Raw genomic sequence first — 27,553 nt, 5'->3', positions numbered from 1 at the left:
AATTTTTCAGAAGCTCCTAAAAAATTATTTTGTATATCCACTATTAGAGATATCTTTGAAATTTGACATTTTTAATTTGTTTTTTAATCTTTATAACTTTGTTTTTACATCACCTTTATTTCCCTACCCTTTCCCTTGCAAGCTATGCCATAAGGCAATAAATAAAAAGTTCATTAAAACTAGCCAACAGATCAAAGACACTATGGTTAGTCTTCCAACACTCCAAAGTTAGGAGGGCAGTGTTTAGCAGAGCCAGGTCAGATAATTTCAGATAATTTAAAATTGCTGTGCAGTAAGATGGAATAAGAGATGAGATTACATTAACATTGCACTTAAAGGTTTACAATTTATATTCATCTAATTTGATTCAACATCTGCATTTTTAGGGATAGGAATTTCATTGAATAAAATATTCCTAGGAGAGGAAATTTCGCAGGTTGATTTCTCTGCAACTTCCAGTCTTAGCTTCTCACAACATTAAGAGCTCAAACTTTTTCACAGTCGTACATCAAGTAAAGATCAAAGGCATGACTTCAATCCATATCTAACTAGAAATAACTGGTCTCTAAGGGTTAAAGGTTTCTTAAGACTGCCACGGTATATACTTGGTCACTTGATCAGTCCGCCAGCCTGCTTAAGGACCAAGACAAATAGCCCAATCGGAAATGCTTACCTAGCAAAGCCCCTCCTTCAGTGTTACGTCACCTTATCGCCAGAGTGGCTACCCCACCCAGGAGTGGTGTGGGGGTTTTCGGAAGAGCCTCCTAGCCCACTAGTAACATTTGGTTCAAGCCCTTTAAAATCCCCTTTCCATTAGCCTGGGAGATGGGTTTCTAAAAGTGAGGGCTTTGCTTAACTTGGAGGTACGGGCTGCCAAGGGGCTTAGACATCAACTAACCCGCCCCCGTTTCGGTGACAGACGAGGAAACGGAGGCCCAGGGAAGGGAAAGCCACCTGCGCTTTGCGTGTGTGTGTGACAGACTAGGAAACAGGCTCGGGGAGACACCTGGAGTTCGATAACAGAAACCGTGAACCGGGGAAGGAAAGGCCACCCTGCCTTCGGTAACAACGAGAAAACTGGAAGGAAAGAAAGGCCCCTGGAGGAAAAGGCCCATCTTGACTCCGGTAACACGCCGAGAAAGGCGTTAACTGACGAGAAAACTGAGGAAGAGAAGGAAAAAGTCAACGAAGAGCAGAAACTCAAAGCAGGGGCATCTGGCTCCAAACTTGGGAGTCCCATGACTAGGAAAAAAGCGGTCTTTCATAGAGCAAAACCGCGCCCTGCCGCGCCCGCAGAGGACGTCTCCACCCCCGCCTCCTAGGGCTCCCGAAGCGTAGTATCCTCTGAGGGCCTCCTTCCACCTGGATTCCGCCGCTTTCCTAGCCAAGCGCCCTTCTGTTGCCAGGCAACGCGGCCCTCGCGCGGAGACTGGAGGCTCTCAGCCACGTGACGCTTCGGCCGCCTTCCCGAAGGTGGCCCTTTGCCCGGAAGTGACCTTCTTTTTTTCCGGCTCTTCCGCCTCCACTGCAGAAAGCGGAAGTGAAGCAACCCGCAGAGCCATTCTCTCCTATTCCTGCTTAGCCTCTTGTCGTTTTACTCTTCTTTGGACTGGCCCATGGCCACCTACCACTACCGGACGGCTCCCGCGGGCAGCTCTGGCCCAGGGCCTGCCGCTGCCGCGTCCCTCCCGGACCAGAGCTTCTTGTGGAATGTCTTTCAGCGGTAAGAATGTGCTACTCCCAGCCCCGGGCTTCACCTTTTCCTAGGAGCGCTGGGAAGGGTCGGCCCCCCGCCCCCACCCCGGCAGGACGCTGACGCGGCTTCAGGCTAGGTCCGGCCTCCTGATTCCGTTCCCTACCACCCACCTCTGGCACGGGATCCCGGAGGGAGAGCCCTCACTGTGCCATTATACCTACTGCCGGTGTTACAGACAAGGAGACGAGACCCGGGGAGGCGAGCACCATTGCAACCTTGTGTCTTACCCATCCCCCAGAGCTCTGCGTGGCCCGGTTACATGTAATACATGCTCGCTGAGTGAATGTAACCGAGGAGGAGCAGAAAACTTGATTCCCCGTTCCCAGCCGTACACGTCTCCCCTCATCCAGTGCCCATGGGCCATCTTGTCATAGGTCAAAGCATGGACGTGACCTTTTAGGCCATGTGATCCAGTTCTCGTGTTTTACATTTGAGGAAGCTCTAGCCCAAAGAGTGCTTTGCTCAAGGTCACTGAAGTAAGATGCTGCACGTTTTTGTACAGCTCTTCTAAACTTCAGTTCAGCACCCTCGCCTCCAAACCAAGGATCGTCTACCCGAATCTTGTACTGTTGTATTTCCAGGTCATGGATGAGAGGTTATAGAGCCGGAGTGCCATTTAGAGGTGATCCAGTCTGACAACCCTTAATATGAAAGAGATGAATCTAAAGTTCATAGAGGTAGTGGCTCATCTAAGGGCACAGAGGTAGCCAAAGGCAGGGCCACGATTTACTCGGATTCTTTCACTTTGGGCTTTTTCCACTGTACCAGCCTCTCTTCAGTTAGGTGTGACTTGAGTGAGAGCAGAACTTAAAGCATACAAAATTTAGAAGAGGAAAATGTTGCATTTTTGTGTGATTAAGATCTAGGAAAGAAATAATGAAACCAGTTAGGTTGGTGACTTTAACCATTTTCTATTTTCTTGGTGTGGTGAATGGAATACTTCCTCTTGTCTTCTGGGGAAATCTTCAAAGATCTGTTATCACTGAAAGAATCTAAAAGTGAGGTTTTTTGTTTTGTTTTTTTAAACTAACGAGGGTTTGGAAAAAAGATGGTAGTTGATGTGAAGTGTTCTACAAAGAAGCAGATAAAGAGGCGGGAGGCTGAAAAAGGAACAAAGAAAGTAATCTGCATGGGCAGAATGAAAGGTGAAAGCCTGAGGAAAAGTTCAAATCACCGAGCTCCATTCACAACCCTTTGGTGAGAATCTAAAATGGTGATTTAGAAAGTGTGGTAACTAGAAGCCAATAAAAGAGCTTCTCTTCCTCACCCCCACCCACTTGTCTCCCTTTCTTGCCTAGGCCTCTTATTAAAGACACCTCATTGCTTAGTCCATTGCACCTCAGAACTCCTGAGTTTTTAGACATAATGCTTCCTTGAGCTGGGATTTAGAGGGCCTGCTCCACTACATCAGACTGGAATGTTTATTTATATATGTGTATATAAATATACAGATGTGATTATATATTTTTTCATCATAAGTAACCAAGGAGAATGTAATCTTCTTTTGAGAAATATATTAGCTGAAACCAGGACAGAATAGAAAAGATCGGAGATGGTAGTCTGAAAAATAATTTGAAGCAGCCAACCTAAATAAACTTTAGTAGGAATGTGCCCATAATTAAAGGCCTTGAACTTATATTTTGAAGAAAAATAAACTTATAAAATATAAGAGCTTAATTGCCTAGCAGTATAAAGCAATTGTTAAATTTCTTTTAATTTTTAATCATGGTAATGTATTTCAATTATTTCATAGAGTTGATAAAGACAGAAGTGGAGTAATATCTGACAATGAACTGCAACAAGCATTATCCAATGGTAAGTGTGACTTAGTGATTAGTGAGATTTTAAACTGCAAGCTTAACTTGACCTGATTTGTCTTTTCCTTAATTTTGCTTTCTAAGTACAAAGGAGTTGAGAAAACTAAAATATATGGCACAGTCCTTGCATTAACTAGAGTTGGTATATGGTATAATAAATAGGAACAAATTTTTGCTTATTTTATTTTTTTTCGCACAGCTTCCTGATTATGGTCTCCATTTTGAGTACTTTAGTTGTGTTGTTCACATAATACATATAGGCATTGTTTTCCACAGTAAAGAGTGTGAGCTATCCAAGAACAGTGGTTTTCTTATTTTTTTGTGTCTTCCTCTATTTTCAACACATTGCTTGCTTGACACGTAGCAAAGTCTTAATAGATGCAATTGTAATCTATTTACTTAGTTAAGTACTAGGTGTATAAAAATTGGGAATTATTTGGAAATTTGGTTATTATATTTGAATATTATAGAGGAAAATAAAGAGTTTAATTGCAGAAACAAGTCTTAGAGAGAGGCAAGATTATGATGTTTAGGGATTTTTAGAGATCCTGAAAGGTCACAAAAGGAACCAATAGGATTCTCAAATAATATTGATGGAATAAGTTGTTGAAGATTTTGGAGGATGTCCATGTGGTTCTTTAAAGGAACTTGGTTGCTATAGAAACTGCTAAAACTACAAGGTTAAGTTGCTACAGAAATGATTGATTGATATTGATAATAGCACTTTACTATAAAGTAGGGTCTAATTTGATAGTGATTTTGGGAACTATTGCTAATCTAAGATAAGATGAATGAAAGTCCTGTTGGGGTTTCCATATTTAATTCATTGTCCAGTTTTATTTTGTTTCCTTTTATTTTCATTGTGAGATTTCAGCTTCTCATTCTGATCCTCTTCAAGAATAGTGGTTGTTAATCAGGTGGTAGACTCCCGAGTACTAAGTCTAGTTGGAGAAATTTTATTTCATTAATTAACTAATCTCTCTTAGATAGGCATTTCAAACTATTCACTATGGAAATTTTTCATTTGAAGATAGGCCAATTAAGCTTTGATTCAGCTTGAAATTTAGAAGAGTTGAAAAACTTTTTCCCTTCATAACAAGTAACTAACAACTTACATTAACATAGATCCACCTTACTGTGATGCTCCTTATAAGATTTTTATTGATATTAAAGTTAGGAGAACTATATGATTCTTTAGTTTTAAAATATACAGATAACCTATTGTTTTTACATCACTTTTATTTTCAAATATATATTTTTTCCTCCTCTATCCCTAAAACTATTCCTTGTTGCAAAAAGAAAAAACAGTTCACCAAATTAACCAAAGTATCAACCTATATTCATTATTATGCAGTCTTAGTTTTCTACCTCTGCAGAGACAAAGAATCATCTTTTCTTCAGCACTAGTTATATATAGTCATATGTAATTACACAATACTAGTTCTTTTTTTGTTTTTTCTTTCCATACACTTTGTTTTCACAGTTCTACATATTTGTCTCCATTCTTCAAATTCATTGTTAGTCCCTAATATTCTGTTGTATTTATGCATCACTGTTTATTTAGTTATTCCCCTATTAGTAGGCTTTTACTTTGATTTCAAAGTAGTCAGATAGCACAATAGATAGTATATTGAGCCTAATATCAGGAAGACTCATCTTCATGAATTCAATAATACCTATATGACCTGGACAAAGTCAGTTGACCCTGTTTACCTTAGTTCCCTCATCTGTAAAATCAACTGGAGAAAAAAAAAAATGGCAAATCAGCTCTACTACGTTTGCCAAGAAAAACCCTAGATGAGGTCATGAAGAGTTGAACAACATAATACTTTGATTGCTATTTTTTGCTACTATAGAAAGTGCTACTATGAATATTTTGGTGTATATTAGATTCTTTCTATCGTTTACTTCCTTGAAGGTTATGAGTAGTAGGATTTTTGAATCAGAAGATATGGGCATTTTTGAACATAATTCCAAATTGTTTGCCAAAATGAATGATTAGACTAATTTATATTTCTACCTACATTTACTCCTGTAATATATATGAAGAAATTAATGGGAAAAGTTCTTGTTTAGGACTTAGCATGTACCAGGCATCTTGTTACACACTTGGGGATACAAATGTAAGTGAGCAATACAGCCCTCACCTTTAAGAAACCTACATTTAATTAGACAATAGAACTAGAAAGGGAAAGGAAGAATAAAGGATGGCCTCAATGGAGATAGGAACAGGACAACATAATCTAGAAATGGCCTAAAAAGAGACTTGGAGGACTCGAATTCAAATGTGGTCTCAGACACTTAACACTTCCTAGCTGTGTGACCCTGGGCAAGTCACTTAACCCTAGCCTCAAAAACAAAAAAAAAGATTTTCATATCTGTAGTGCATTAGTGATATGGAACTATATTGCATCTGACAATTATTTTGAGTTTCTCTTTTGGGAACAATTTATTCATATCCCTTGACCATATATCCTTTGGGGAATGACTCTTGGTTTTATATTTTCATGTCATTTCTTAGAAAATCCACTTGTGGGGGCAACTAGCACCAGCCTTGAGTTCAGGAGGACTCGAATTCAAATGTGGTCTCAGACACTTAACACTTTCTAGCTGTGTGACCCTGGGCAAGTCACTTAACCCCAGCCTCAAGGGGGGAAAAAAATCACAATGAAAATCCACTTGTGAATAACTTGTGTCTGCAAAAGTTTTTTGCCCAGGATGTTTTCAAGTTCAAATTCTATCACTTGATTACTTCTTTTCTTACAAGAACCTACTTATCATTAATTTCTAGTACATTTTGCTTATAGTTAATAACAGGAAAAATAAGTGACAATAAGGGCACAAAAAATGTTGACATTTCTATATTTTGGAAATGATCTTTACTGTTAGCTAAAGTCCTAAGCAGGGAATAATTTTTCACTATCATCTGGTGGATGTTTGGTAAAATATCAAGCTAGCTCTAGATCCTATGCACAGTAGATCTAGACATGCATGCAGTAAATACCTATACAAAGATTTTGTTCCTAGAGACTTAGTACAAAGTATTGCTAATATTTGTGATTATTCTGGGTTGATTAGTTGATACTCTTTCATTAGGTTTCAATTGATACATATTTCACAAGAATTGATCAGCATTAGGAAGAATATGAGACTAATTGACCAAAAGAGCTTAAGTCACGTTAGTTTAGACATTTTGAACCAACAGTGGTACAATAGCCAATCAAATTCCATTCTATTCTCATACTTCTCATATCACATTCTCTTCTCTTCCATCTTTATATTAAATGTGATTACAATGCTATTCACTTAGGACTGAGTTCCCATCATTATACCCAAACTTACTAGTACATTTTCAATACAGTTGACATGTTGATTCAGTGGAAACCTGTACTTTTAAAAGTAGCTCTCCTACTGTTATTAAATGTGTGGAACTGCATGTATTTTCTTGTTAAATCTGGTTACAGCAATCCTGAATAATTTATGTGGACTCATACTAGTACACACTGGGCCTTTTTGTAAGACTTTCCATAGAAAAGTTTGCTAAAAAAGAGTGAGGGAAGATGAGGTCATTCAGTATATTGACAGACAAAAGAAGACTGTTCACTTGCTTTCCATTAAAAAAAAAATGATTGCATGCTATTCCAAGAGCTTAAGAATTTTTACTTAACCCTGTTTAAAATTCAATTACTTTTCTCTGTATTTAACATTTCTGAAGATAATGAGGAAGAATTATTCTCTTAAGCTGATTTTTTTTTTTCTGATCATCTTATAGCTTTTCATAATAATAAACAAGGCATGTAATTTTAGGGGGCATTTTGTTTTGTTTGCTGTCTTCTTTTTTTTTAAAATTGCTATTCGTTTTTATTAGTTTTTTGTGGATATGTACATGCTACTTTTTATTAAGAGATGATTTCGTCCCCTTTTAGGAAGTCCCATTGTTAAAAAAAGAAAGAAAGAAAAGAAGAATCCTGGTACATGTGTAGATCTCTCTCCCCCTTTCTTTCTTTCTTTCCTTTTTTTGGGGGGAGGGGACAAGCAGTTGGTGTCAAGCAACTTGACAGCTAGTGTCAGGTTCTGAGGCTGTCTTTGAACTCAGCTCTATCCATTGCACTACATACCTGCCCCTCAGTATATTCAGACTTCATAAGTTACTTATGAATTATAGTTTATTATCTTCTCCCATTTGAAAAGTTTCAATGCCAACTTCAGCCAGGGATTTAGCTTAACTTAATTGCTAATGGATTTAAGCCCCTATTCTGGTCTGACATGTGCTCTGTTGTGAAATTTGCCAGAATATCCAAAGCCCTGGCTAGATCTAAGAAATTGGAACAGTTTTCAGTGTGGACCTCTCAGAATTTATTTTCTAGGAGTTTGGGCACTTAATGATAGAAATTTTTAGCCACAGTAATTTGTGAAAAACAGTCCCGTACTAAAAATTTGTGATTTACAAAACTTTACTCTTTAGTCAATCTGTCTTGCCTCCCATAGAATGGGGGATTAAAGAGTTTTAAAATCTGGAATCCCAGCCATAGAATGAGAAAATGCAACAAAGTCTGTATTGATTAGAGGGATAGGGAGCACTATGAGCTGAGCCATGTCTGAGGATTGCTTGGAGGGAATAAACATTAACTTAACAAATTCCTGATTTTGAATTAGGCTGTTTATCTGACTGAAGGAAGGAGAAATAAAGCAGCTAAATTAAAGGTAATGCCCTTGAGAGTAGTTTCCATTTCTGGAAAGGAAAACATTCAGACTGTCGCCAGTTAGCCAGTGAAATGTGGGGAAATAGTCATTTTTGTTGTAGTTGAGAGGCACATCATGACCAGACAAATTCCATTTAAAAAAAACAAAAATGAAATGCTACAAAAGTTGAATATTTCTTTAAAATCCATTTATTACAGTATAATGGAATCTTCAGCAGCAAACATAGAAATTTCCAGCATATGAGGATATTTATATGAAAGTCACCTCTGATAAGGAAAATATTTAACACTTGCCAATCTTCAGGGTTTTTCTCCTTTGAAAATGAAGTATACAACAAGGACTTATTTTAGGTAAGAATTAAAATAAGTTTTAAAAAATAAATTCTAGTTTTAAAAGATAGGTAAATATCGACTAGATGAAATTTTTCTTTTTCCCCAATTACATGTAAATAATTTTTAATAATTTTTTTAAAATATCGAGTTCTAAATTTTCTCCTTCACCTCTCATCTCCCTGAGATGGTAAGCAGTTATATGTTATAGGCTATACATGTACAATCCTGAAAAACATATTTCCACATTAGTCATATTGTGGGGAAAAAAAACAGACCAAAAGGAAAAAACCATGGGGGAAAAATCACGAAGGTAGTATGTTTTGCTCTGCATTCAGACTCCATAGCTGAAATTTTTCTTTTTTTTTTTTTTTTTTTTTTTTTTTTTATTATATATATATATATATATATATATATATATATATATTTTATAATATTATCCCTTGTATTCATTTTTCCAATTTATCCCCCCTCCCTCTATTCCCTCCCCCCGACGACAGGCAATACCATACATTTTACATGTGTTACAATATAGTCTAGGTACAATACATGTGTGCGAATATCACTTTCTTGTTGCACAATAAACATTAGAATCCGAAGGTACATGCAACCTGGGCAGACAGATATTAGTGCTAACAATTTTCATTCCCCTCCCAGTGTTTCTTCTCTGGGTGCAGCTACCTCTGTCCATCATTGATCAACTGGAAGTGAGTTGGATCTTCTTTATGTTGAAGATTTCCACTTCCATCAGAATATATCCTCATACAGCATTGTTGTTGAAGTGTACAGTGATCTTCTGGTTCTGCTCATTTCACTCAGCATCAGTTGATTTAAGTCTCTCCAGGCCTCTCTATATTCCTCCTGCTGGTCATTTCTTACCGAGCAATAATATTCCATAACCTTCATATACCACAATTTACCCAACCATTCTCCAACTGATGGACATCCATTCATCCTCCAGTTTCTCATAGCTGAAATTTTTCAAAGAAGAACTGCATGGACTTGAAGTCATTGTCATGTGTATAGGCCAAGAAATAATGCTCAGCCCAACATTTTTAGAAAGACACCTGATTTATATTCAAGGAATGCTACTTTTAAAAAATTTTTGTTATGGCCCCTTGAAGAAATTGATTTACATATATTTTATCTAGTCACTAGTTATGCTCCTAAAGTTCATTTATATGTTATTTATTTTGCCTAGTAACAAGGTTACAAATGATGTTTATTTCCCTAGTTTGTCCTATAAAAGGCATTTATACTATAGCAGAAATTTATATATTTTCAATGAAAAATAGAAAACAATACTGTTCAAATGTACTATTTTCTTTTTAAACTATCTTATGGATAGCTGACATTTGTTGAAAAGGATGTGGAAAAAATTTTATAAAAAAAATTTATCTGAAATCAACATATTTGATGGCTTCAGTGCAAATGTGGTGTAGAAAAACATGGTAAAAAATATGGAAAATATGACTCGTGATTAAGACATTTTAAAAAGCTAAATGCTTGTGGACTAGACCTACTCCTCACATTTACATAACATGAATACTTTTATCAGGAAGAAAGTGAAAAATGCAGACCAGTGACAAATGCAATAAACAGAAAAAAAATGAAGACAATCATGTCTGTGTCAACAATAAACAGCTGTCAGTATGGCAGTTATCAGTTGTGACTATACCATCAGGCCCTCCAGCTTGTTTGAGTTTTTAGTATAGTTCAAAATATTTGCTAAATTTGAAAAAAATTAATATGATATTAGAAAAAAGATAATACTAAGTATAAAGTACTTTAAGAAGAGAGAACTAGATAGTGAAGAAGCAGCTCCTTATATATGACAGGTGCTTATAAGTATGAAATCATTCCCTAAGGGTCAGAAGAAACAAAGATGAGTAATAGTGGTTAGTGAATCCGCTGCTGAGTATAGGAACACACCAATTTGTTGGCCTCATAAGAATGATACAGGGTTCTGCTGGTTATCCTGGTTATCCATACAAGATGTTCAAGAGAACTTCTCAGGGCTGTCAAACCAGATGTTGCCATCCTGTTACTGCAAATTACATTTAAGAAGACATGTTACCATCTGCTTTGACACTGTATCCTGGCAACCAGAGTTCCTTTCTACTGACTTGTAGCTGAAACCTTCCCTATGTGTTTACCATTAGAAAGTGAGCTCCTTGGGAATAAGGATTGTCAAGTTGTTGTTTTTTATAGTATTTTTTTCAAATACATGAAAAGATAGTTTTCAGCATTCACCTTTGCAAAACCTTGTGTTCCAATTTTTTCTCCCTCTTTTTCCCTCCCAAGATAGCAAGCAATCCAATATAAATTAAACATGTGCAATTTTTCTAAACATATTTCCATATTCGTAATGCTGTGCAAAAAAATCAGATCAAAATGGAGGGAAAAGCAAACAAACAATAAGAAAAAAGGTGAAAATACTATGCTTTTTCACTCTCCATAGTTCTTTCTCTGGATGCAGATGGTGCTTTCTGTCACAAGTCTATTGAAATTGCAGGGATTTCTTTGTCTTTAATGTATCCAGAATATTTTTTGGTACATCAGAAGCACTTCAAAACTATTTTCTTTCCTCCTGTTCATACTGACTTACATTGAGTCATGTAAGAACAAATGCTGTCAAAAAGAGCCTGGGCAGCATTGTTTAAGATTAGAAACTGAAGAACCCTTGGCATATATGTGGTATTTTTATTATTGCTCCCAAATGAAGTAAAGACTTTCAGGAGGGAAAAGAAATATGAGAAGTAATCAGTTGGATAAGAAGATTGTTTTTTTTCAGAATGAGCTTTGTATGGCTAAACTATGACTTAAAACTTGGGAATTATGTATTCCTTGTTAGAGATAGAGGGTACCTTATCAAGGCTGGGAAGGATGGATTTGCCTGGAATCTTTCAAATGTAGACTAGAAGAACTGAAACTGAAAAGTAGGAAGAGAAATGGAAAATTAGCACCAAGAGAATAACTACCATATATTTAAATAATAATGTAGATTCCCTAAAGTTAACAGAAAACAAAACAGAAAAAAAGGAATCAGTAATAAAAACTGATGGCTTAAGGTATTGATATACAATGCAAGAAATATGGTCAAATTAAACATCCCAACTAAAGCAAATATGATGTCCTAGGTATCACTTGGAATTGGTGGGCTGAAATCTCTGACTGGAATTTGGCTCTGGAAGTTAGACATTTATGTTCAAAAGAAAAAAGGATCTGTAAAAAAAGAACAGATTAGCATTGTAGATTGGGAAGAAGAAAAATACGAATTAGGAAATTCAAAAGGCATAGTGTGCGGAAAGTCATTTAGGTGTGCTCCCTGGGGGGCAGAAAGAATAAAGTCTTTGGAGCTCACTATAGACCAATTAAACAGAAAAAAGAATTAGATGAGTTTTAAAATCAGATCACAAATTTATAGTGTACCATAACTATGGAGGATTTCCCATTTTGTAGACCTCTTTTAGAGTAGCTGCAAATAATTTCCCTTAATGATAATAACCTTCAAAGGCAGAGAAATCAACTAGAGGAAAGTATCTTCTGGATCTAAGAGGGAAATATAATCTGATACTCATTTTTAAATTTTAAGAGAGCAGATTTTAAGACATTCAGTGTAGATTTAGATAAGATTGCATTGACTAAAAGGAATGAAAAGTATTCCAGTAGTGAAATTCTGAAGATAAAATTTCCAAAGGAAAAAAAAAAAGAGGGGAACTGTCTAAAGAAACTGTTGGGGAAATATAAAAGAAACTCTGCGACCAATTTGAAGTAATTTTTTTTTTTTTTTAAATACCCATTCTTTCAACAAACCCTTATTAAGAATGGACCAGAGCATCATAGCTTATAGCTGGACAAGAAGTTTTTTAAATCTGGAGAAAATTATCAAAGAAGGAATCAGACTGCTATCTGGAGTATATAGGAATGTGATAAAGGATAAAGAAACAGCTTGTACGTTGAACTCTTTATTTTGCTTCATTTTTTCCCTGCAAAAAAGAATAATCTTAGGATTGGGGAGAGAAGGATTTTAACTTCAGATAAAAAGTTGAAATCCAAGATGAGCAGAGATAAAATAAAGTGCTTTTTGGTAAGCTCAACTCTCCAGACCCAAAAGAACTATAACTTCATGTGCTGAAAATAATCCATTTTTATTCCTAAGTCAATGTCAATCTCTTTGAAAGATTGTGAACAGGATTTTTATATAAACTGCAGAATTTTGTTTCATTTTCATTCTGATAGTTGTGTGAGATAAAATATAAGAGTTTCTTTAATTTTCATTGCTATAATTACTAGTGATTTGGAACATTTTTTTCCCATCTGTAGATTTTTTTTTTCTTACCATTTAACTGTTAGCTTTACAATTTTATGCAACAGCTTTTTAAATTTTGTCATTGTAGCTGTCCATTTTACTTTTTCTGATGATCTATCTCTCTTATTTGGTCTTGAACTTTGATTAATAACCTTTTTTTCTGCCAAATTGCTCTTCTTTTGTTTTTGTCAAATAGTGAGTTCTTAATCCTATAACTGTCCTCTTTGAGTTTACTAAACTAGATATCCTTTGCCTTTGCTTGTTTTGATTACTTTTTCTTGTTTTATTCCTGTAATTGGCATTTCTAGTACTTATTAAATAATAGTACTCATAAGGGAGCTCCATGTTTGCACACTAGTCTAATTTATCCCCTTTGCATATAGCGCTGACATTTGGTTTTAGATAGGTATTACTTAGGAAACTTAAGGAAAAGCTCTTTCATCCTTATGTTTTCTGGTATTTGGTTTGTTTTTATTTTGTGTATATCTGTGTTTTAAACAGAAATGGGTGCTATATTTTGGCAAAAAGTTTTGTATCCGCTGAAATAATCATGTTATCATGGTTATATTTATAGTTTTCCAAATATCAAATGAAATCTGCATTATATGTGAAGCATAATTTTATTTTGCCTTAAAAGAATTTTTAAAAGATGTGGCAGTCATGAATTCAAACATGGTAACAATAAACATCCTGGAGAGTGGGGGGCTATTTGTGCCAAAAAAATATTTATAGCACCTTTTTTTATGATGGCTAAGAACTAAAAATTGAAGGGAATGGCTAAACAAGTTGTTGATGCATGATTGTAATAGAAATATTATTGTGATATAAGAAGTGACAAGCAGGATGATTTGAGAAAAACCTCCAAAGACCTACACGACCTGATGCTAAGTGAAGTGAACAGAACTAGAGAATGTTTTACACAGTAACAGCAATATTGATAGATTGTTAAGTGATTTACCTCTTAACAGTACAATGATCCAAGACAATCTCAAAGAACTAATGATAACGCATACTATGTGCCTCCACAGAAATAACTGATACTGTTTGATTACAGAGTGAAGCATACTGTTTTTCACTTTCATTCTTTTTTCTTTTGTTCACATTTTCTTGTAAAAAATCACAAACATGGAAATATTTTACATGATTGTACATACTATATACTCTGTCTGATTGCTTAATGTCTAGGGGGCGGAGAGAAAAGAAAGAATAGAATTAGAACTAAAAACTTTTTAAAAAATTGTTTATCATATAATTAGAAGGGGAGTAAAAATATGTTTTTAAATTTTTAAAGAAATTAAAAGCTTAAAAAAAACCCCAATAGAGGAGTGAATGCCTGAATGCTGAGTGCCTTTACATGATTCTCCTGAATGAGATCCATTATCACTTTTAAAAGAACTTGACTGAGGTATTCACAATGGAAAACCTAAACAGATTAAAAATGTTCATTGTTCAGATCACATTGTGTAGGTGGCTGGAGAACCCATAAAATTGATCAGTCAGCACATGATCCTTGGACAGATCTTGTGAGATAATGAGCTGGGCCCAAAATTGATTCAGAAAGATCATTGCTTGAATTGTTTTGGAGAAATTGTATGGTGCTTTTAGTAAGCTTTTAGGAGTTAGTTTCTAAAAGTAAGCTTTTAGAAGTTTTTTGTTTTTTTTCCTCTCCTCCAAAAAACCCAAAAGCACATCTTTTTAAACAATATTTTCCCAAAGTTGACATTTGGCTTCAAATCATGAAATGGTTTTGCTTCCAAGGAATTAGTCTATATGGATTTATATGTCAAACTGAAAAAAAAAAAAAATGGAGAGATGCAATGTGAGCATGAAATAGGCTGTGAGGATATTTCCAAAACTAAAGAATTGTATACCAGGAGTGGTATAAAAGAGATCACAGAAATGTCCAAGCAGAAACAGATGGGTCAATTAGTGAGAGAGCAGCAGATGAGATGGTGTTTCTATATATTCTTTTGATTTAATTAATGTCAAGAAAATGATTGTTACTCTACTCCTAGCATGTTGTGAGCAGTTAAGGAAGATATGGGTAAGAGCTGAACAGAATGAGAAAGTGTAAATGAATTAGGATTTGTATCACTGGGTGAAGTATACACTTACCACATCACAGATTTATTTCAGAAGGGACAACCCATGGAAACTAGGTAACACAGAAAAACACCTGCTGTTCTCAAAAAAGTTAGGATTGAGGAGGGCTCAGTTAATATTAAGGTATAAGGGTTTTTTGATAGTAAAACTTTTGCAGGTCGGTAAATTTGTGAAAAACTGGAAATGAGGAGACAGTGACCGTAGATGGTTTTATCTCATATACCTTCCTAAAGTACCCTGAGGGGTACAAGCAAATCACATAATTTCCTGAAGTTTTATGTAGATTTGCACATAAATATAACTATAGGAATCTCTTCTTGTTCTTTAAAAAATGTTTTTGTTTTTAGTCAGTGTAAAAATACACACAGGGATATAATAAACTAATTTTAGTGGTAAATGGTTTACATGTATTGAGAAGATTGCACAGTCTAACTTAATAAATTGTCCTGTCATCTTATTTTAAACTCAGAAGTTAATAAAAAGTCATGTTTCAGATATTATAAGTTGTAGGTGAATTGGCTAGTATTCTACCTGTTAACTGTAAAAATGATTTTTCATTATTTATAATCCAAGTTGTTTTTTATTTTAGGCACCTGGACTCCATTTAATCCTGTAACAGTCAGATCAATCATATGTAAGTAAAAATTGTGCCTCATCATGGAACCATTCATTTATATGCCAGTTCAGCTGTCTGCCATATCCTTAAGACATCTTAGCATGTCTAAAACTTAATTCATCTTTTCTCCTTATGTCAATTTTTCTTAATGTCACTATTTCTACTAACTAACTAGTATAGAGAGATAGCCTTGACTCCTTCCCTTCACCTCCCCATATCTGGTCAATTGCTATGGTTATTTCCTTCATCCTTGCCCTTATGTAGACTGTTCCCCATCCAGGAGTGCTCACTTTACTGTCCCCTAAACATACACTGCAGTTTGGATGCCCAGCGCTTTAAGATTCCACTTATGTTAACCTCTTCAACAGACCTTTACTGAGGTTTCCAGTTATATTAAGATCTTTTCCCCATTTATAAATCTATATTTATGAATTTTTTATCTCCCCTAAGTAAAATGTCAATACTCCATGAGGGCAAAGAGCTGTTTGACAGTGCTGATTGATTGATTGTTCTGTGTGCACATTTGTAATCATAACTTTTGATTATCATGTCTTTTATCTGCATCTGTCCTTCCATTTTTACAAATGAAAAAATAGAAAGCAAATAATCTGACACAGATCTCACAGGACTAGCTCCCAGCATACTGTCTGATATTTTTTCCATTGTACTATGAGGTAGAAATACAATTGTATTGTATCGGCAAAATCAAAAAGATGACTTGCTTGATTTTGAGTCAGAACATCTGTGTTCAACCTCAAGCTTTGCCACATCATGGATGGATGACTCAGATAACGAGCCTCTGTGTCTTCTCTAAAGTAGAGATAGAATTTGTTTTCTGTCATCCTCCCATGATAATTATGATTCCCCAATAAGAGAACATTGTTCAGGAATGCTATATATGTGAGCACACTACTTAGGATAGCAACTATCTGTGTGGTTTTGTATCATTTTATAATGGTCTTCACACAAGGCCACAGAGATTAGATAAAGGTGGTATCTATTTCAGAATATCTCTGGGAGAATATTTGCAGCACTTACTTAGGAGTAGAAGAAGGGCTTCCTTATAAGGAAAACTATATCTCACATTCAAGTTTGACAGTATTAACCCTCCTTCTAAGGAGGATGTGAATGAACACTGAATCCCTCAGCAAATATTTATTAAGCGCTTACCATGTGCCTGGTACTATCATAAGCAGAAAGGATGCAAAAAGAAAAAAGCTCCCTAGGGGGGCTCTTTCAAGTAGTTGTAAAAGTACTATGTGTAACCTGAGGCATGTATATTCATTCACTTATTTATTCTTATGATTAACTTTACATATTTATAACTGATGGAATTTTAGAACTATAGCCAGGGAAACACAATTTTCCTCTATGTAGAGTTAGCCAGCTTATCCAGGAATTGGACACATAAGTTCAACCTCTTAAGTAACATGTTCTGCTAGCAGAGGAAAGATGTGGTCACTTTAGAACATCTCTCTGTCCCCAAAAGATGGGTCTTAGGTGAAATTGTTGGTAATTATGAAATTTCCCTTTTAGACTGACCTTAACATTGCAATATGAACACGTTCTGGTGGTATATTTATTAACATGTTGTTTCCCTTTTGGTTTAGCGATGTTTGACCGAGAGAACAAAGCAGGAGTGAACTTTAGTGAATTCACTGGAGTTTGGAAGTATATCACAGATTGGCAGAATGTCTTCCGGACATATGATAGAGACAACTCTGGAATGATTGACAAAAATGAACTAAAGCTAGCATTATCAGGTTTCGGTAAATCATTTACTCTTATTGTATAGCATATTTCATTTTGGAATTGGTTTAGCTTTTTTTTTTTAATTATCATTATTATTTTTTTTTTTTTGGTTGACTTTGGGGCTTTAATTTCAAATTCATTTAAAATTTTTGTTATTTACAATTCAGACATTATCTTGAAATGTGAGACATAAATTATTGTGATACAATTTTATCCAAAATGAGATAAGGGCTATGCAAGGTTTTCATTTGGAAAGTGGTGTGATTAAATGAAATTGAGAATGGTGACTTTGTAAACAATTTGAAGTGAAGGCATGAGAAGAAAAAACTACAGGCAACTAATTTGAGATGAATTTGTAATCTAGTTTTATGGTGCCATTTAAAATATATACTGCAAAAGTAACTAGGTAAAATTTCTCAATTGTCAGGATTTTTATGAATAAAATTTTTTAAAAATTAAAAATAGTAAGGAACTTCTGTTCTTTCCCATTCTCAAAAATAGCTCATACATACATACATATGTATTCGTATGTGTGCACATATGTATGTGTACCTTGAATGTCTTAAAAGAATTTTGGTTTGGAATTCCTCTTGAGAAAAATAATTACATAGTACCTTTCCTGGATGATTCAAAGTGCTTTATAAGCTTTAAGCAGTTCTCATACATAGGTAGAGAAGAAGTGGAGTTTTTTGGATGAAGAAACTAAGATGTTAAAGGATTTGCCCAAATTTTTTTTACTGGTGAAAAGTCAGCAAGAGAGTACATAGTATATCCTAGTTTGTTTTTAGTGAGTGTAAAAAAATTTACAGAGATGCAATTTGTAATCTAATTATAGTTCATCATGTTCTGTTAGGAAAAACTTTATTGCTTAAAAGCTATCTCACAAATATCTAGAAAAACAATAAAGATGAGTTCAATTAAAATTAAATATTTTAGCCACAGGGTATTAAATACAGCCTTAATATTGTTTATTAGTTTATACAAAGCTGAAATATATTATAGACTAGATGATTCTAGGTTCTGGTGCTTTTCTCCCTATTTTCTTTACATTCACTCAAGTTTCTCATTTCTTCACTTCTTTTATGCCTTTTTATTTGCCCATTGAAACAAAGTGGTTAATAGAGGTTAGGGTAAGAAGCCTTTGTCCTAAACTAGCCTGGTACATACATGGCTCAGTTAGGGAGGGGCATTTTTCATGTCATTCTATGGAATTCAGCTACATCATTTCTACATCAGAGTCAGGGGCCTTAAAATTGAATTAGTTTTATCTGGTGGGGACTAGAATAGTACTTGGAAGTGTTTGGCCAGTCTGCAGTGGCCAACAAAAAAGTTAGTCTTTGAATGCAAGCTCTCTGAAGGCATATCCACATTCAACATGGTGCCTCAAACATAGCAAACCATAGCAAGACAATGTGAATCTGTCTCTGTGAGGCCTCCACAAAGCCCTTCACAGTCTGGACCCATCTTTTTATACTAGGGAGAAAAGTGCTAGGCTAACTGTCCTTAATGTGAGCGTTACTTGAGAGGCAGCTCCATACTAAAGTCTTATCTGAATTATTAATGCACCATGTCATTCATCCTTGCCTATCCCCCTAGCCAAACTGCCTACATGCCAGAAAACTGGAAATATTGTTGAAATTTTATGTATAAGTGACTAATCAGAAAGAATGTACTTGTTAAGTTAGAGTTCTTTTCGTCACCAGGTGGCAGGTGGTCTGGTTCATGTTGTGGGAATCTTAGAGGGGTTAGTTTTCACTGAAACCTGAATTGCTTTTAAAAACAAAATTTTATTGAACTATTCTTTGGGCTGTTCTCCTCATTTCTATTTCTTTCCCCCAAATAAAGAAAATGTTTTTAGAAACCAAAATTTCAGAATTTTCTCCCCATTTTAAAAAAAGGAGAGTTCCTGATACTTTGACATTTGGACTCTTTAAAAAAGCATTTTTTAAAAATTAAAAATGGAAATTCTAACTTAATGTATAAGCATTTTTAGCTAACTTCTCAATAATTGAGAAAAATTATTTTCTCTGGTAGTAAAGAAAACTGCTCACATGTTTGATTTTATTATAGCTAAAAATCTAAAATAAGGATTAGTCACTAAGCGTTATTAAGCAACTACTATGTCAGACATTGTGCTTTATATATTAGGTAGAGAATGCAAATTTCATTATCCCCATTCAAGGTAGCTGAGCAAGCACCAACTTCACCTTCATCATCTTTCATTGGTACAAGTCAAAGAAAGGGATTTGACTATAAATCCAGCACTCAAATAAATATAGCGGGCTAATATGATAGAATTCTCAAAGTACAGATGTTTGAGATTTCTGTCATTTCTGCATTTCCTCAATAGCTTATATTTGTGTTCCCAATTCATTTTCTCAATTTCTAATTTGAAAAGAATCTTTCTCAGCTATTTATACTGTAAGAGGAATAAATGGGGAGCACAGAGATATTTGAATAGAACTGAGCTCTAAATCCCACTATCCCTGAACCATTCCAATGCCTCATTCCCTTCCTTGTCCAGGATAAAGCATAAATATATAGAAACTTGGGGACTAGGAGAAAGATTTACAATGTAAGTAAGTAGAATGTCGATCTTGAGATGATCATTGAAGAAATTTGGGGATTCTAAAAGGTGAAGGTGAAAAACTGGTATGGGAGACAGCCTGGTGCAAGGTTTGGAGGCAAGATGTAGCTTATTGTTAATAAGGAATAGAATATAGACCAGTATTACGAGAATGTAATTATAAGAAGGGAAATATTTTGAAATCAATTTAGAAAGATATGTGGGAGAAAGATTGTAAAGGACTTTATATCTTAAAATTCTTTTATCTAGAGTTGCAAGGTAAGAGCTTCTTGAGTATAGGAATAGCTGTTCTTTAGCCATATATATTTGGCATCTATAGATGTTAAGTAAGCAAGTGGGTAGTAGGTAGGAAAATAAATATGGGGTGGCTGATCTCTGATTTCTCTGTCTGGACACTGGATAAGCATAGGAAGAATTGGTTTCAAATCTTCTGCTCCTGCTATGTGGTTTATGTGCCAGATTTTTTTGTATTTGTATTCTGATTTTGAAAGTACAGCATTAATATCTCTACCCAGAAAAATGGGCAGGATTCAAGGTAGTTACCAGTCAGCAAATGTTCATTGAGTTCATATTATGTACTAGGCAGTAAGCTAGACTTGCTACAGGAAATAGTAAAGTGCTTTGCATTCCTGGGGAGATATTATATAAATATTTTTCTTTGCATGTTTTAACTTGTTTTCAGTAAAATGATTAAGCTATTTATATAGATAATTAACTGTGAAATTCACTCAGACAATAGGTATAACTTATCCTTGCAAAGATTCCAAGAACCTGAAAGTCAAATGCAAATATTTTGGCACCTGGAGCTTGTCTTCTGAATAAGTAAGAGTACAACGGTAATGTACGTAGTGATATTAAAAGTTTTTTAAAAAGGGAAAATAGGTAAGGTCTTTTTCTTTCTTAAAGATGCAGCTTTAAGGCTTTATCCAAGGTTATGGCTGCAAGTGTCCATTCCTTGATTGTTTTGAGAGCTGATTTTGTAATATAATCATGATTCTAAAAATCAGCAACAAAATCAATGATCCTCAACTTTTTGTCACTGACAATTTTGAAGTCCATGAAGCATTTTGATTAGATTTCCCTTATTTTTAAAGTTTGTTCATTTTAATTTTACTTTTTTAGCGGGAGAGAGTGATGGAGAGTTGTATTTTTTTAAAAAACTTTTTTTACTTTGTTGGTATTTTGTTTAGGCTTCATAAATTTTCAGAGCCTATCTTTAGAGTCATAATTATAGTAGGAAAACCTTTGATTTAGTATTTTCTTATATAAGCATTTGTATCTGGAGGCTAATCAGTATTTTTTTGGTGTGTATATTAAATAGAAGCAATTTTTTTTATATTGGTTTCCCATATTTATTTTCCAGTTTAGTTACCACCATTGTGCTTGGTGCAATAGCCAAGCATATAATACATACATACAAGCATACAATAGCACCATCTAGTGCTTGCAATAAGTAAATCAAAATCAACAGTGTGAGTGACATTTCTATTGACTTTCTGCAAAAAAATAATTCTGATTCATTTTTATTTCTTTGAGAAGTTTTTTTTAAAGCACAAACCTTTCCAATATTTGAATCTGTCAAAAATTTACAGATTTGAAAAATAAGAGAAATAGCTTCAAAACCTCAAAAGAGTTTGTAATTCCCAGTCTCAAAATATCACAGGTTGAAGATTCATTCATTTGTTTACCTTTCTGCCCCCACACCCTATTTTACATACATAAAAACAATATTATCTTCTACCCAGCTCAATAAAAATGGTGTCTCTTTGTTTAATGTGGAGGTATGGAGATTGATTTGGTTGTAGGGTTTTTTGGATTGGCTTGAGGGTGGATTATTTTTCTTTGGGGATTTTTTATGTGTAAAAGATTAATTATTTTTAGAAAAGATGCATATATCTAATTTAAACTTCCTCTGCCACTTCATTTATTTTATTTTTTGTTCTTTAAGGTTATCGGTTATCTGACCAGTTTCATGATATCCTTATCCGAAAATTTGACAGACAAGGAAGAGGACAGATTGCTTTTGATGATTTCATTCAAGGCTGCATTGTCTTACAGGTAATTACGGAGAAACTTTACACAAGCATACACATAACACATACTTTAATACACATATACAAATAAATTGTAGTTCACTTTTATACAACTATTAAATTCATAAGTGAGGAAAAGTAAAATGCATTAGTGAATTTCTTTGCAATATTTTTTGCAAAACATTTTATTGATTACTTACTATTGAATGTAAAGTATTTTTTAAAATTATTATTATAGCTTTTTATATACAAAACATATGGATGGGTAATTTTTCAACATTGACCCTTGCAAAAACTTCTGTTTCAACTTTTCTCCTCTTTCCCTCCATCCTCTTCCCTAGATATGTCAGGTACTCCCATACATGTTAAATAGAATCTTAAAGTATATATTAAATACAATATAAGTATACATATTTATACAGTTTTCTTGTTGCACAAGAAAGATCAGATTTAGAAAGAGGGTAAAAATAATCTGAGAAGAAAAAACAAAAAATGCAAGCAAACAATAACAGAAAGAGTGGAAATATTATGTTGTGGTCCATACTCTTTTCCCAGTATTCTTTCTCTAGGGTGTATCTGATTCTGTTAATTACAGATCAGTTGGAACTGATTTGGATCCTCTCATTGTTGAAGAGAGCCACGTCCATCAGAATTGATCATCATATAGTCTTCTTGTTGCCATGTGTAATGATCATCTAATTCTGCTCATTTCACTTAGCATTAGTTCATATTTGTCTCTCCAAACCTCTCTGTATTCATCCTGCTGGTCATTTCTTATAGAATAATAATATTCCATATCATTGAATGTAAACTGTTAAAAATTTGCCTTTAAGGCTGGCTTTGTTAACTTTTTAATCTGTCTTTTACTCCTTTGGCAATCTATTAAAGCCTATGCATCTTTTCCTAGAATATATTTTGTTTTTAATTCTTGTTTGAAGGAAATACTAAATTTCATTTAGAGGTTAATGAAAATAAAGATGTAAATTTTTTTTCCCATCCCAATTTCATAGGCCCCTAAAATCTTTCATGACCACTTGGGAGTCCATGAATCTCAGCTTAAAACCTCTCCCGTAAGGTGAAAAAGTTTAACTTCCTTCATATCCTAGACTCTAGTTTGAGAAGTACTAAGAAGTTGAGAACTGATTACTTCAAACTTCCTTAGATAACACAATACATATGCACTTGGATTATTTTTAAATATGACCTCATTATTTGTTTTTTTTTTTAATTCCCTGGCTTACATTTTAGATTTTTTTGATAGACATTTCTCTTTTAAAAAATAAGATAATATCTTCTGAACACTTGGAAATGATCACAGTGGTATAATGAAAAAAAAAATCCTAAATTAAAAGTCCTGTTTATAACATCTATGATCATGTGCTGTTCTTGGCCTCAGTTTTATTTCTGAATTGAAGGCATTACACTCATTAATCGTTGAACTAAAATAATTCTTAGGTTTCCTCCGTCTCATAAATTCTATAAATTAGAGCCAGATTTTGAAGAGCATTGAATGCCAGGCTTAAGAGTTTGGAATTTATCCTAAAAATACTAAAGAGTTTTAAAAAGTATTTAAGAAAGAAGCAGTTTTAAAAGGGTTTTGAAAAAGGAAATGACATAAATCTGAAGGCATGTACCAAATAAATTGGAGTGGAGAAAACTAGAAAGCTGTCGAATAACCCAGACATATGTAAGTCCTGAACCCTGTATTTTTGTCAGATCAGCATTTCCGCCCCCTATACTTTCACCTAGCCAAGATATTATTCGTCCTATCCTGAAGTATTCCCTATCAGAAAGAAATGAGGGGGGAAATCTCCAGCAATCTTTGCTTCTTTTCCCCAAAGGACTTTGACATATTATTTCCTAAGCCATTTGTCAGTCCTTGGAAAGAAATACCAAAACCCAAATGAACATAATTACTCTGAAACTATGGAGTCTACAGTAGGTAATATGGGATAATGAACTTCTTCCCTAAGAAAATAAAGTGTTGGATGAGAATCAAGACCAATAAATATGGGATCTGTTACAATAAAACATTGGTGTGATCTGTGAGAACTAATATCGATAGATTCAGAGATTATTAATAATGGAAAAAAATAATGTAGATTGAAGACTGATTCATATTAGGATACTTGAAATTTAGGAATGAAATATGGGGATAAAAGCCAGTCTTGGGATTTGAGCTTCAGTAGGAAAAATTCATGGGAGAAGTCTGTCTTACAGAATTCCATATGTTAATATTCAGTTCTACAAATTACATTAAAAGTACACAGCAAAAGCAGGCTAATACTATTCTTCAAGATAAAATCATAACTAATATAAGATGAGGTTTCTTAATGTATTTTTCAGTTAGTTGCATGGTCCCACCTGAAATTGTAGTTTATTAAAACTGAACGTATATCCACACACACACACACACACACACACACACACACATATAGAAATAATTATGCTCTATAAAGTCACTACAAATATCAACTTATCGAATACTGACCTACTGTTTCCTTTTTCCTGTGAGCCTCTGGTTACACCAAGTTGGTTAGCTATCTCTGAAGTGGCCTTAGAGACAGATCAGTGAATTTCCTCTTTCTTTTTTGGGATGTACTGTATTGTTGATTCATTAACACTGAGGTTACAGCCAACATAGGTCTTGCAAGGCATATCAGAGCCTTTTTGTACTTGTAAGACAATTGTGGCCTTTTTTTTTTTTTTTTTTTCCCCTGAGGCTGGGGTTAAGTGTCTTGCCCAGGATCACACAGCTGGGAAGTGTTAAGTGTCTGAGATCAGATTTGAACTCGGGTCGTCCTGAATTCAAGACTGGTATTCTATCCACTGCGCCACCTAGCTGTCCCCGACAATTGTGGTCTCTTGTGGTCTTGGAGCTACATACTTCCAAGACTGTTTATAATATAAGACATGGATCAAGAAGACAGGACACTGTACTTGTTTGACCTCAGCTAGGCAATTTAAATTTCATATGTCCATAAATAACTGGTAGTGCTACAGAATTCATTTTGAAGTTATAAATAAATTTTAGTACATGGGTGAATTTGCAAGCACAGAATCCATAAATAAAGAAAATTTATTCTATAATACTTTATTGTTTTGATTTGTTTTTTTGCAAGGCAATTGGGTTTAAATGACTTGTTCAGGGTCACACTGGTACTAAGTAGCAGCAAAAATAAATGTTTGAGGCCAGATTTGAACTTAGGTCCTCCTTCCTTCACAGCCTATACTCTATCCACTATGCCATATACCTGTCTCCTCTCCCCCCACCCCCCAATTACTTTATTAAATGAAATAATATTTGTAAAACTTCATATATGGTTGGTGCTTAATAAGTGCTCATTACCTATCTCCCTTTGCTGCTAAAGGTTAACATGTAAGGGGGAATATATATTCTTTTTTAAGTTCCTCTTGAGCACCTCTAGTCCCTTCAGTGTTGTTGCTGTTCAGCAAACTTATCTCCTTTGCCATGTTCATGAAGATAATGCTTCATGTCAGCAGTTTAAAAACTTTTTGAGCTCAGGACCTTTTTGCTTCTTTAAATATTAAGGATTCCCCCACTTCGCTCTCCCCAACCTCCCAAAGAGCTTTTGTTCATGTGTTATATCCATTCATGTTTACCATATTAGAAATTAAAACATCTTAGTATTATGAAAAACTTTTTGACCTCGGGGCCCCCTGGTCCACACTTGAGACCTGTTGCTATATATTACTAATTCCTCAGTCATCCTCTTTGACAATAAATACACTTAGCTGAGCCGTAGCAGGTGTGTTTCCATGTTTTTTTGGGCCACTTAGAATTCTTTTAAAACCCTTGTTTCATAATTCACAGGTATTTTCTGATTATACACTATCATTAAAGTGGACATTAAATGAGAACATTTAATTCCTACTCTTCTGGATAAAATTGTTAAAGGCCAGAGATTTCTTGATCCTTAGTTAGAGGATCCCTAATGAGGTGGGTTGATTTCCACACCTCTCATAGGTTCTACATGGACCCAGGTGCCCACAATAAGTGCTTAGTGAATGCTTTTCATTCTTTTGGGGCTTTATGGATACATTGTTTTATTTGATTTCCATAACAAACCTATGAGGCAAATGATACAAGTATTCTTTTTAATTTTCTACTAAAGAAACTAGGACTTAAATTGAGAAGTGCCTAAGCTAGCAGCAGACTCCTTTGTATTGGAGTCTTCTGATGCCCAAGGCCATAGCTCTTTTCAGTGTGCAAAGCTTTCCTCATTGGGTTAATAAATACCAGGATCTCATTATCTGTTTTCTCTTTCAGAGGTTGACAGATATATTCCGGCGCTACGATACGGATCAGGATGGCTGGATTCAAGTATCTTATGAACAGTATCTTTCCATGGTCTTCAGTATTGTATAACACTCATTGTTGGAGGTTATCGATGGGACTGTTATGGAAAAAAGACTGGAAATGCCAAATCCCTTATCTTGTCACGTCATGAAAAAGAACACTGATGCAACTCAAGATTGTCTTCCTCCCAAATTTTATACAATTGATATGTTTTATGGTTCCAAATCCTAACTGTATATATATGTAAAGGCTAATTAATATTTTACCATAGTAATGATAGCCACATAGCTCTCCAGATGCAAAATAGATTTAGTTTGTGGATGTTTGTGCCATGAAGTAGAATATGTGTAACTTTGCTTCAGGTATCCTGCATGAAAAACGCATCTTCTCTTTTGTAGTTATCTCCACTCTTGTCAGAATGCTTCTCCTAATTAATCAGAATTTTTAAATAGTATGGAACTTGCACATAAGGCTTTTCATGTGCCTTACTTTTTTTAAAGGGGGGGGTTATTGTATCCATTTTAATAATATGTAATGTAAGCAATAAAGGAAATGGTACAGACTAGTGTTTTACCACTATTTCCATACCTTTTGAATCATAAAAAAGATGAAACAAATGGATAGGCAGGCCCTCTCAGCCATATTCAGTGACATCACCACTTCAAAGATGCTATTCTGGGCTGTTCAGTGGCAGAGCTTTGTATGGACAGTTTTCTTAGCAGGCTTGGTGAAGCCTGTTTACTCCCACTGTCAAGTCAATCAATGATTAAAGCTGAGAGAGTAGAGGTATAGAACACTAGTATGATTTGGATCATCAGGCTCTGTAAATTCTGTTTGTAATCAGCACGACTTTTTTGTAAAACATCATGCTTTCCTATTTTTATCTTGACTGTGAAATAAATGAGTATATGCTATTGTTGACATGTGATTAAAGGGCCCTATCAGCAAAGATAGCTTTAGCTGTATTCTGAATCCAAGTTCTAAAGAGGGAAAGGGGTGGGAGGGTGATCTCTGATTTGTGACCTAAATCTTATTTCCAAAATTCACAAAATTTGAAAATACAGGTTGAGGGTTTGTTTTTTTTTGTTTTTTTTTTTAAACGTTTTATTGATGCCTTTTGTTTTAACAACAGATGTTTGAGGTTAACACCCTATTTATTACAAATTAGGTGGCACAGTGGATAGAGTGTGGGCCCTGCAGTCAGATCTGTAGTCAAATTCAGC

At 34.8% G+C, this 27,553-nt stretch overlaps 1 protein-coding gene across 2 annotated transcripts; it reads left to right on the top strand.

Annotated features, from left to right (window-relative positions):
- Positions 1–728: 728 nt before the first annotated feature.
- On the top strand, positions 729–27,279 carry PDCD6 (programmed cell death 6). 2 transcript variants are annotated; one of them, XM_074279210.1, is made up of 6 exons: positions 729–1,723; positions 3,510–3,571; positions 15,611–15,655; positions 17,248–17,400; positions 21,925–22,034; positions 26,301–27,279. In XM_074279210.1, the coding sequence occupies exons 1-6, from the start codon at positions 1,617–1,619 to the stop codon at positions 26,397–26,399; spliced, it is 576 nt and encodes a 191-aa protein (XP_074135311.1). In that variant the 5' UTR covers positions 729–1,616; the 3' UTR covers positions 26,400–27,279. The 2 variants fall into 2 exon arrangements, with proteins under 2 accessions (XP_074135311.1, XP_074135310.1); XM_074279209.1 differs by having other exon boundaries at positions 17,248–17,406.
- The last annotated feature ends 274 nt before the right edge of the window (positions 27,280–27,553 follow it).

This window comes from Sminthopsis crassicaudata, chromosome 1, assembly GCF_048593235.1.
Source record: "Sminthopsis crassicaudata isolate SCR6 chromosome 1, ASM4859323v1, whole genome shotgun sequence".
Lineage (NCBI taxonomy): Eukaryota > Metazoa > Chordata > Mammalia > Dasyuromorphia > Dasyuridae > Sminthopsis > Sminthopsis crassicaudata.
The sequence above is the reverse complement of the archived record's forward strand: the minus strand, read 5'-3'. Positions and strand labels throughout refer to the sequence as shown.